This window comes from Trichechus manatus, unplaced genomic scaffold (assembly GCF_000243295.1).
Source record: "Trichechus manatus latirostris isolate Lorelei unplaced genomic scaffold, TriManLat1.0 scaffold00025, whole genome shotgun sequence".
Classification (NCBI taxonomy): Eukaryota; Metazoa; Chordata; class Mammalia; order Sirenia; family Trichechidae; genus Trichechus; species Trichechus manatus.
This window is the reverse complement of record NW_004443961.1, coordinates 7,908,664-7,920,677: the sequence shown is the minus strand read 5'-3', so window position 1 is coordinate 7,920,677 and position 12,014 is coordinate 7,908,664. Positions and strand designations below refer to the sequence as shown.

Here is a 12,014-nt window from a genome sequence, read left to right as displayed (position 1 = left end):
TTTCCTCTAGGTTTTCAAATTTATTAGAGTACAGTTTTTCATAGTATTCTGTTATGATTCTTTTAATTTCAGTTGGGTCTGTTGTGATATCACCCATCTCATTTCTTATACGGATTATCTGCTTCCTCTCCTGTTTTTCTTTTGTCAGTTTGGCCAATGGTTTATCAATTTTGTTGATCTTTTCCAAGAACCAGGTTTTGGTCTTGTTAACTCTTTCAATTGTTTTTCTATTCTCTATTTCATTTAATTCTGCTCTAATTATTATTATTTCCTTTCTTCTGGCGCCTGAGGGCTTCTTTTGCTGCTCTCTTTCTACGTGTTCCAGTTGTAGAGTTAATGTTTTGATTATGGCCCTTTCTTGTTTTTGGATGAGTGCATTTATTGCTACAAACTGACCTCTGGCCAAGGCTGTAATCTTTATGGAAGCAGACTGCCACATCTTTCTCCCATGGAGCGGCTGGTAGGTTCGAATCGCCAACCTTTCATTTAGCAGTCAAGCACTTAACCACTGTGCCACCAGAGCTCCTTCTTTAATATACCCAGATGCTTTGTTCCAGTCAGTGAAAGAAGACCCACACTGTTCTCTTCAGCATGCAGCTAGTTATTTATTTGGATTTTTCATTAGTACGAACACCAAGAATTATATTGTCGTGAGATGGGATAACAGTAGCATGTGGTATATGTTTCTACTGTTTCTCTGGAGTTTCCTTAGTTTTCATGTGAGATTTTGTCATGGTTACAGTTTTGACTTGTACAAACCTTGCAACCAGTATATGAGGAAATGCCTGTTATAAAATTAAGAAAGCAGGAGCTGAATTGTGCGCTTCTTGTGCAGTTCCTGCCATAAATTGAAGCAGGAGCCAAATACCAATTGCATATCATAGCTGATGAATGTAGTTTTTACTGATTGAATAAAACCAAAGGTCATAAAAATAAAAAAATAAAAACTCAATTAACAACTACTTTTGCATACGTATAGGTCTAATACTACTGAAGACACTGTAAAAAAACAGAAAGGGGCTATGACATTGTTTTTGCCCTCGATAGGCATTTAGTCAAATTGGAGGGCCAATTAATTGTTTAAATAGGTGGCTTTGAATAAGCCCAGTTGGTATTCAGGATTGCCATATGAGTGAGTGCTGAAATGGTTACCAAGGCTTCAGGAACAAGTCTAATAAACCAGAAACCAGTTGCCGTTGAGTTGACTCCAACTCATGGCAACTCCATGTGTGTCACAGTAGAATGGTGCTCCATAGGGTTTTCAAGACTGATTTTTCAGAAGCAGATTGCCAGGATTTCTTTTGAGGCACCTCTGTGTGGACTTGAACCTCCAACCTTGCGTTTAGCAGTTGAGTGCATTAACAGTTTCCACCACCTAGGGACTCCAAGTCTAATAGCAAATGGTTATTGAACACTGTGAATATTATAGAGGCAATATACTTAGCCCCTGCCCTCAATGAGCTTATAAGAGATTGAGTTTACATACTGATTATAATAAGGGTTTTTAAATTTTTAACACCTCTGAACGAGAGGGCTTAAAGCGAAGCCACTGTGAACTGTTGTAACTCAGAAAAGACATCTTGAGGGATGAGTTCTCCCCCCAAAATAGCTGTGTGTCTGTTCCCTCAGATTCTGATTTTGCTTTATTGCTCTACCATTCTCACTACAACCTCTATATTGTTCTGTCTAAATGTTTATGTATAATTGCCAAATCTTTTAGTACTGATTTTGGAGAAGCATACCATTGATATAATTGACTTGATTTTTCATCACTAGCATAAATGCTTTAAATTTGAAAAATTGAGACTCTATTTGCATGATGCAGAGTCCTTCGTTGCAAAGTTTTTTAAATTAAGTTGGGACCGCAGTAGCAGGGTCAGGCTCCTTGAATACAGTTGGCAAGAGGCCTAGCAACATCAGGCGAGAACTGCTTGAGGCCACCTTGGATGGGGGCTGTGGCCCTAGCTGGCAATTTAGAGTTCTGTGACTTCCTATCAAATATGAGAGGTTCAGTGTTTTTGGATTTGGAGCGAAAGTAAAAGCATCATTAAAATTGTTTATGGATGAACAATGAAAGCAGTTGAACTGAGCAAATTATGAAAAAGCTATTACTTGATCATTTGCAGATATTTAAAGCATGACTTCCTACAAAACAGTGTCAGAACATTTCCCCCATAGATTCCTTTCAAGTCCGGGGTAGGTCAGGGGTTGTTAACAGAAGTTGTACAGCAATGGGAAGTTAACTCTAGAAAATGCTGACACTCGTTTTTCTTTTTCCTTAATGGAACTGAAAGTTTCATATCAGCATATTCCATTAAGACACCAATCAGATTAAAAAAATATGCTATATTTCCAGGTCTATTATAGCTGTCATTCCAAACAAAATATGTATGACTTCTATGATTCACTAAGCACAAGTATGTAGTAATCTGCCCTTTAATGGCCTCTCAAAATGACAAACCAAATGGCTTTGTGAAGGTCAAGTCTGATTTAAATTGTTGATGAATTAGTAGCTAATTCTGCATGATTGAATATTAATATGGAACAGTGATAAGTAAGGCACTTTAAAGCTTAATGAGCACATTAATGAATAGGACAAAATGTTTTTTTTTACTTCACGTAAAAGTTTAAAGCTACTAACGTATTGACAATTTGCTAATTTCTAATAGTGGCTTTTTTTTCCTGTGAAAGTTTATGTGGTTAAAGTATAAAGAGTATTGATTTGATTCCCTACTTTCTGGTACCCCACGTTTGATGAGCTGTCAGAAGTGATGTTTTCAAATGGCCAAGGCAGTTTTATATAAATCACTAATAACTGTAGAGGGTGAAAAAAAAATTTAAAAAAACCAATTAACATCTTGTAAACTACACCCATTGAGATAAGCATTCCAATTAGAAATTTCATTATTTCTACAGTTTGTTTTATGTCGAATACTGGATTTTATTGCCAAATACCTGACAGTCAAATTGGCAACAAGCCTCAACTGTCAAAGTGTAACCGCTCTGGCTATTTGAATCTGTTACATTGTAATGTTGCTCATGAAAATTTCATGAAGAAAGTGCATTCAAAGAGGGTCTGTGCAAAGGGGAGATGAATGGAATTTAATTACCCTTATTAAAAATAAGAAAGGGATAGTCTTTACAGTCTCTGGCCGATTAGTATGCAGGAAGAATTATCTTTGTTATGTACTTGCATATATGAAAGGGGGGCTCTGGAGTGTTCCTTATGAGCCAAGAAGAAAAACAAAGGTCATGCAAGTGTATTAGGCTGCTTGCAGTAGGGTGCAAGTCAATTTTGTCAACTGTTCCCAAGCTGAGGACTTTTTCTTATAAATGGTTATTAAATCTGGATTTCTTTGGTAAGATCCTTGAGTAAGTGGTTCAACAATCTTAGGAAGCCTTTAACACTTAGCACTCACTGATGAGCACCGAGTATTGGCTTGGTTCTTCAGAGGGATGAACTTGTAGAAGAGAAGTAATGACTAGTAGAGCATTAGTTATACATACTAATGCAACGAGTCCTTAAAACATTATCTGAGAGACACAAAGGACTGGAAAGTACAGAAACAGCTCGAGAATCCCAAGGTGATATTTTTAACCTAAGTTGGTGACTTCAGGAGTTATTTTAAAAATCTAAACGGAAAAAAAACCCACAAAAACAAAATCTTAGAGCTTTTTTCGGAGAGTCATTTCTGGGTGACAAAGGCAGTGTAGTTGACTTCGGAGCACTTGAGGGAAATATTTTTATTCTTTGAAGCATTTTGTGTCGTAGCTGCCAAGCAAGATGTTTAATAATAGAATGTGTATTGTACAACAGCTATTGATCTTTCTGCTCTTCTGTTTTTTTCTTTTTTTGGTCCCCAAACATTAAAACTGCTCCATGGATGTCAATACATTATCGAAAACTTGAAAGCCATAAAGGACAGCCTGATGAAATTCAAGAGCAATAGATTAGTCAAATTAGTATAGCCTAATTTGCACAATACTTTTCATCCCACTTGTAATTTTTAACTCTCCGTTGTAAGCCTTGAAAAATTGTCTTGGAATTCCATTCTTGATTGCAATTTCTGACACTTGTCGACTGTAGACCTCTGCTTGGCCGAGGATGTATATGTATCCACATACAGAGAATGTAATGCTGCTTCCTCAAAAGAGCCATGTCCTTTAATTCTGGTTTATGAGACCATTCCTGTCAACAGATTCCAAAGACACCACTGACTCATGTCTTGGTAGCTCTTGGATGACTTTAGGCTAGAATCATTTCTATTAATAGCATAGGAAAACAACGACATTCACCAGCATTCATTCAAATAATGTTTCCAAAATGCATGCTTGGTACCAGGCATGGGGTTTTTGCTGAGGAGGCAGAGATGTGTAATGATACAGGGTGTGGTCTTGGTAATGCAGAGTAGGGAGAGGTGGAGAAGACAGCCCAGCCAAGCAGGTATCTCTCCACTTAAGTAAAATGTAGTTAATTAAAGTTAACAATGTTTATTTATTTATTTATTTAAGTCCTTAACCCTAGCTAACCCACCAGCTGCATCGCAAGAGAAAAATGTGGCAGTCTGCTTCCATAAAGATTTACATCCTTGGAAACTCTGTGGGACAGTTCTACTCTATCCCATAAGGTCGCTATGAGTTGGAATTGACCCAGCACTAGTGGGTTTTGGAACCCCTAACTAGCTGGGTGGCAGCAGAATATTCTGAGTAAATCCAGGTGTCAGACCCAACTTGCTGCAACTCCCTTTCATCTCTCACAAATGGTTAGTATTAGATCACAATGTAACAGATTGAAATGGTTAGTCTGCCATTCCTGCCTAGTAGGAGAGCCACAGTCTATACTTTCCCCTGTTAATTAGTCCCTCAGTTTTACCTTATAATAACCTGTTGTTCACTAACCCTTCTCATTCCTGGAAGCTTTATTCTCTGGTAATCTCTTGACATTGTTTCACTATTCAAAATCTCTCTCTCTCTGCCCCTTAACTATTCATCTAACTACCACTCTACTACTCTGTGAAGTAGGAAAACATTTTCCATAATAAATGGTATATATTGACACATATATTCATGCTTGGTAAAGTAGAGGGTCAGCGAATAAGAGGAATACCCTCAGTGAGATGGATTGATACAGTGGCTGCAACAATCTCAAGCGTAACGGTTGTGGGGATGGCACAGGACGGGGCAGTGTTTTGTTCTGTTTTATATGGGGTCACTGTGAGTCGGAACCGACTTGATGGCACCTAACAACAACATTCACACGTAGGAGTCCTATGAGTGGCACAAATGGTTAAGCTTTTGGCTACTAAGCAAAAGGTTAGCAGTTCAGATGACTCCCAGAAGCACCTCAGAGGAAAGGCCTGTTGATTTACTTCCAAAAGTCACAGCCATGAAGACTCTGCAGAGCACAGTTCTACCCTGAGACAGGTGGGGTCGCCAGAGGTTGCAGTCGACTCCATGATAACTGGTTTTTTTCCTTGGTTTATATTCATATATAGGCTTGGTAATAACTGGAGATTTTCTTAAAATTTGATAATCCAGACTAGTTTAGTGGCAAGGAAATTAGGTGCAAATGAGACATGGGGCAACTCATGATGTAGAGGGGGAAACAAAGTCAAAATATTTCCTAATGCTCTTCAAACAAATGGCCAAATTCTTTTTTGGAGAATTATCATCTACATAATTAAAAATCCTGCCATGCTTGGACAGAATATACCTTTCTGATCCTGGCTGGAAAACTGCCAATGCAGGTTATTGGTATGGGTTACACTTAGATTTCAGTGGAATTTAGTTTCTCAAAATCTGAGAGCTAGAGCAGTTTTGATGTGGAGATGGGGAGAAGTAAACTTTGGATGAGTTGAAGATTCAACATTTAGAGATTTCTGCTTTTTAATTACTAAAATGGTGCAGGACTTCATGATTAAAAACATAAAAATAAAACCCAAACCCATTGCCATTGATTTCGATTCATAGTGACCCTATAGGACAGAATAGAACTGCCCCATAGAGTTTCCAAGGAGCAGCTGGTGGATTCGAACTGCCAGCCTTTTGGTTAGCAGCTGAGCTCTTAACCACTGCACCACCAGGACTCTGGGATAGAGGAAAACATGCTCTTATCCTAAGCAATGTATGTTTTTCTGTCATTAATGGAGAGTTGCTTTTGTTGTTTCCTCTTGTAAGGGGAACTTGTAGGCAATTTTCTGATGACCATATTTTTTCCCCAAATAACGTGCACGCTATGCCAGAACTGTTTTACTTAATTTCATCATTTCCGTTCATTATATGTGTGGGTGCATTATTTATGTGGTCATGCTATATGCAAAAAATACGGTAAATGAAACTTCCCATGAAGGAATTTATTCAGGTAGAATCCTATGCTTGTGTTGAAGAAAAACTATACTTTTAGTTAAACGTATTTATAAGAAAAACATATGAGCTTCAAACACTGGTCACTTCACCCTGGAAAGCTACTTCTGCCCATGCATTCTCTGCACTAGCCCTGCTGGATCACATGTGGATCTATCATGGAGAAGTTTGCTGCCTCAGTGCCTGTACCTGTGATGTTCCCATCTTTCTAAAGGGCCCTTCTTCCTCTATGTGATTTAGCCAACTCTATTTGTTCTTAAAGGCCCATTTCAAATCTGAGCTTCCTCTTGGTACTTGCTGACCTCCCCAGGCAGAAATGTCATAATTACCTCTCCCTCTGTGCTGCCAGAGAACTTAGCCACATTCGTTCATCGTGGCCTCTGTCACACAGTGTCCAAGATCTTGGTTGGACTGTTGGCTTCCTACACACACCGTGTGCTTTTCTGGTCAGAGAACATATTTTAACTGTATCTAATCTGATAGTCCACCACCAGTCTGTCATTTTGTCATACTGTGGTGGCTTGCGTGTTGCTGTGATGGTGGAAGCTATGTCACAGGTATTTCAAATGCCAGCAGGGTCACCCAAGGTGGGCAGGTTTCAGTGGAGCTTTCAGACTAAGACAGACTAAGAAGAAAGGGGTAGTGATCTTCTGAAAATTAGCCAATGAAAACTCTGTGGATCACAACAGAATACAGGTAGTCCCCGGCTTAGGACACGGTTCTGTTCCAATGGCTCCCTTGTAAGTCGGTTCTGACGTAAGTCGAATACCTCATTTTTCTTTTTTTTAATTTTCATTATTATTGCCTTTTGTTATCAGTATCTTTATAAACCCAATCTTTGTCTTTGGGGGTTGGCATGAGAATAATAACATCAGCAAATTGTGTGCTGCAACATTGTATGTAGTACATATTACTAACGGTAAGATGTACCAAAAAAAAAAAAAAAATAGGGATGGTTGTACATGCAGTTCATGGTAACTCAAATATGTTGTAAGTTGGGGATTTCCTCTGCTGTACAGTATAATCCTAGAAGATGAATCCCCCAGGGTGGAAGGGCACTGCACAATAGCTGCAACAATGGCTCAAGCATACTCGTAATCATGAAGATGGTACAGTGCCAGGCAATGTTTTGTTTTATTGTTTATGGGGTCTGTGGTAACTAACAACTAACAAGTCTAATAGTGCATTGCTGCCTGGTTTGTATTAGATTCTCAACAAATGTTGAATAGGATAAAGGAGCAGTTTGTGGTCAGTATCTCTTAACTCTCGGGCATCTGCCATGTTAACAGGTTTGTATTACCTTTTGTCTTTCAGAGGATCAAATTCCCAGGGGCTTCCCTACCATTGACATGGGCCCACAGTTGAAGGTGGTGGAGCGTACGCGCACTGCCACCATGCTTTGTGCAGCCAGTGGGAATCCAGATCCAGAAATCACTTGGTTCAAAGATTTCTTACCTGTCGACACGAGCAACAACAATGGCCGTATTAAGCAGTTACGATCAGGTAGGGTCTTGTTACTGTTCCCACTAACTCCTACAGAATTTTTTTTTTTTTTTCTTTCTCTCTGTTTCTTTTTCTTTTATTTTTTTTAATTTTTGGGTATTGATTTTTCTCCCTCTTCTCTTTCTCTGTTATTTAATGTGTTGTCCATGTCTGTGATGTCATAGCCCGTTTCAGAGATTCTCTCCTTCTCTGTGTGTTTTGCAGCTTCTGTTTAATCCACATCGCTCACTGCTGTGACTGTATTTTTGATAATTTTTTTTAATTTACTGCTCTCCCGCAGTATTTGATGGATCCATTTTCTCCTCTTTCTTTCTTCTTTCTCTGTTTTCTTTTGCAACAAATTTATTTCAACATTGGACTTCATTCAGAGCTTGTAAGGAGTTCCAATGGTTATATCCATTAAAAATCAAAATGTTCATATTAAACACTAAAATGATTCAATTTTATTAAAGTATGTTTTCTGCTCTCTCTTCTACATTTGACCTCATCAAAGTACCAAAGTTTAGTAAGTCTGGGCACAGCTGCTTTCTTGTCACTAATACATAAAACACAGAAACGTCATCCCATGAGTAACCAGATGTATTTTTTAAGAAAATTCTTGATAAAGTACCAATGGAAGGAGGGGATTTTGGTTAATACGATTATGATTGTGAGTGAGCATGTTGTACACATAGCCACAGTAGTGTGCGCCCACGCTAAAGTTTTTTGAGCCCTCCAGTGACTGGATCTACAGAAGTCTGCTTTTGGTGTAGACTCCAGCTCTTGCTGCTTTCTCTCTTTCTTTTACCCGTTGCCCTTTCTCCCTCTCCTATCCCCATCCCAAGTTTATTCCTTTGCTCTCTTTAGATTAAAAGTAGTGATAATTCTAAATTTCTTAAGTTTTAGAGCCTGTCCCTAGTTAATGTCATGGGGACATTTACTAATAAGCTGTTTACTTTGACATTGGTAGTAATATTGATATAGAATTCTAAGTTGTATAACTGCCTGTCTTCCCAGAATTCTCAGCTTTTGACCTGTCCTGTGATGTTAAAGCGTCTCGTTAACTACATCTTTTGCTTGTTGTCAGCAGAATTGTGTAGTTTAGCATTCTGTTATTGTAAATAAAGAATTAATTAATTCACATGTAACATAGTTGATTTAGTATATAAAGCTTTAACTCTGAAAAATTTGTACCAAATTATAAGGAGTATAATAATATTTTTATGCTGTCTTTCTTCTCTCCGTATTTAAATCTCCAGAATCTATTGGTAAGTGCTCAGTTCCGAAGCGCACTTCACCCCCACTAATTTTCATATTCAGAATATTATTATTATTAATAAAATGCATGGCATGCATTTTACTAACTGTCAGTGTAGACACCAGGTCTCCGTAGTGGCGCGCACACACACACCTCCACACAATTGTTATCGTTAAGAACACTGTGTAGAAAAATAAAATAGTGCACAAGTTATATCACACAAATGTAGCCTAACAAATAGCATAAAATGAGCCAATCAGCAGTATTTGTTTCTAGTTAATCTGTAGTATTTCCTGTAACAGTATATATATATGCATATCTATATATATACTTAAGTAGATTAGCCAGTATTTCCTAAACTATGCTTTTAAAAATATTGTATAGTTCTTTTTCTTTCTTTTTTTTTTTTTTTTTGAAGGGATATGAGGCCTGTGAGATAGAATTCTAACCCTGTATAACCCCAGAGCTAAGAACTCAGTTGCTTCCCTGAGAAAGGCAATGCTGCCTGTTGAGGTCTTTGCCCTCTGTGATATAATGCAACTTGCTTTTATGATCTAATCATACTATCTAATACATTCCTGTTTTACCAGTATAGTAATTCAAGTTTCTTTTAAGACCTTATTGAATTCTGTAAATCTAATTTAATTCTTCTCCCCAGCCCTAGCCTCCTCCTTCTTGTACTAATGCTTCTTCTTTCTAATCTTATTTGCATTCATATTATCCACCCAGGTGGTACACCAATAAGAGGTAAGAGTGCTGAACTAACGTTCACAGAATGATCTTACTCATTCTTTCTGTCCTTTCATCCCCCTCATCTTTGTCCTGTTTTCAAAACCATCCCAAGAACGTCCATCCACCTTCTTTTTTTCCCTTTGTACTGTTTGCTTATGGTCAGTGACTCTCATATTGTGGACTTTCCTTTTCTTTGTTTCTTTCCTCTTTGTTCTGTTCATTTCTTTCTTTCTGAAAACGATTATTTACGTTGTGATATGCTTCAAAGAAAGCATATCCAGGTCTTTAGACCACCGACCAGTCACAGCGTACCATCTGTCCCTTTTTTTTTCCTTTTCTTCTTCCTCCTTTTTCTTTTTTTTTTTGTCTTCTTTTTCCTTTTTTTTTGTCCAACTGGAGAAAAAAAAAGATCATTTTTTTTTCCTTAGCTGTTCTTGTTCTGGACCAAAGCCAAGATGGTCTGGCGAACAGTGGCAGACATGCAGAAGGACAGCCTGGAACATCAACTTTTTGTCTTTATCTTTCAAAAGGTTTTTGCTTTTGTTCTTCAATTCTTTTTTCTCGTAACGTCTTAAAAGTCAAAGAATGACTCCCCTTTCCACCCGCTCCCACTCGCCTACAACCTGACAGCAATGCTTTTTTCCCCACTTCTTTTTTTCTTGGATTTCTCGCCTCTGGATTTTTGGATCTTCCGTCCTTCAGGCTATGGAAACAAAAGGTGCTCAGTATTCTTGGTGGTATGTGGTATTGCTGGGTTTTCATACTTTGACTTGGTGTTCATTTCTTTTGTAATTCTTGTTTTGTATTTTTCTTGGGGTTTTGTGACACCACACTGCTAATCCCACTGGTGGATTTTGATGGGTGTCTTAGGGGATCCGCCTTGAGGTCCTCAAGCAGTGGTTGGTCGGCTCTTCCTCGCTGGCATAGGCCATGCTTTTTAACTTTTTTTTCAATCTTCTAATTCAACTGCTCTTTGTTTTTCAGCAAACGTAATAAAATGATTGTAAGTCGTGGCAAACTGTCTTTCTTTTCTGAAAACATCTGCATGTCTTAAGGGAGTTTTGTTTCTTTAAGTGATATTTTGATAATGTCTAATGACTAATTTTAATTTTTCACTTTGTGCAACCTTTTTGTGGTCGCTGCGAATTTTTGGCTTTCTTCCACAGAAGACTTTCTTGAACACCCGGCCTGGTATTTTTTTGAGCGTACCTATCTTTTGCGCCACTTTTGATGACCAAAATGAAACAAAACAAAAACAAAACCAAAAAATTAATCTTTTGTTTTATTTAAAAGCCATACTTCCTTGAAGCAGTCTCACCCATCTTCATTTTATTAGTCTAGGAAATAAGAGTGTTAATTATGACTAGAAGGCTTGCTTGGGAAAAGAGATATTGTTTTCTTATGCTAGCACTGATGATGTAAAAAAAGAAAAAATAATCTCTATATGTTTTTCTCATCACATCATTTTCTGTCTGTGCACCTTAGCGAGAGATTGAATCGACGTTGAGCGGACCTTCGCTTTCAGGGTTTTTCATTTTGTTAAGAGGTTTAGCTTTCTGAGCTGAGAAAGCCTTCTCTGACCATCTTTTTGGCAATATATTTTATATCCATACAGGCGCCCTTCAGATCGAACAGAGCGAAGAATCTGACCAAGGAAAATATGAGTGTGTTGCCACCAACAGCGCGGGCACTCGCTATTCTGCCCCTGCCAATTTATATGTCAGAGGTAGGAAAGATGTAACCTTGGCATCGGCTCTTCATTCATGCTCAGGGGGAGTTGAGATACCCACAGGACCTGTGTTGTTATGTCAGCATTTAGCCCACTGATTTGGTCGCAGTTATAATAGCTGAACCATTTTAGCAAAGAGGGATTTAAAATGTTTAAGTATGTTGTTGTGGTTGGGGAAAAGTACCGCTCTTGAGTATAATCTGTCCTGAGGCTTGAAGTTTGTAAGTATATTTGCATTTTTCCTCTTGGTTGCTATTTTTACTGCATTGACTGAACTCTGCTTTGCATTTGTTTGGAGGTTTTCTTCCTCGTTTTCCTCTTCTTTTTTCTGTTGTTGTTTCTCTGCTGTTTCCTTATCAAACCCTGAAATAATTGCTCGGTGTGCTACTAATCAGTTCTCTGTGCAGCTCCAAGCATGGAGGTGTTTGTGTCTTCATGACCCCTACTGCC

General features: G+C 38.2%; 1 protein-coding gene across 6 annotated transcripts in view; it reads left to right on the top strand.

Moving 5' to 3' along the window:
• Positions 1-12,014, top strand: part of PTPRD (protein tyrosine phosphatase receptor type D) — a 473,666-nt gene that overhangs the window by 242,662 nt on the left and 218,990 nt on the right. For 3 of the 6 annotated variants that reach the window (XM_004373490.2, XM_012554710.2, XM_012554711.2), the window contains 4 exons: positions 7,678-7,866; positions 9,105-9,113; positions 9,833-9,850; positions 11,451-11,561. In XM_004373490.2, coding sequence (XP_004373547.1) covers positions 7,678-7,866; positions 9,105-9,113; positions 9,833-9,850; positions 11,451-11,561 — 327 coding nt within the window. The remainder of the gene's footprint in view (positions 1-7,677; positions 7,867-9,104; positions 9,114-9,832; positions 9,851-11,450; positions 11,562-12,014) is intronic. The other 3 variants (XM_004373489.2, XM_004373492.2, XM_004373491.2) reach the window with 2 other exon arrangements.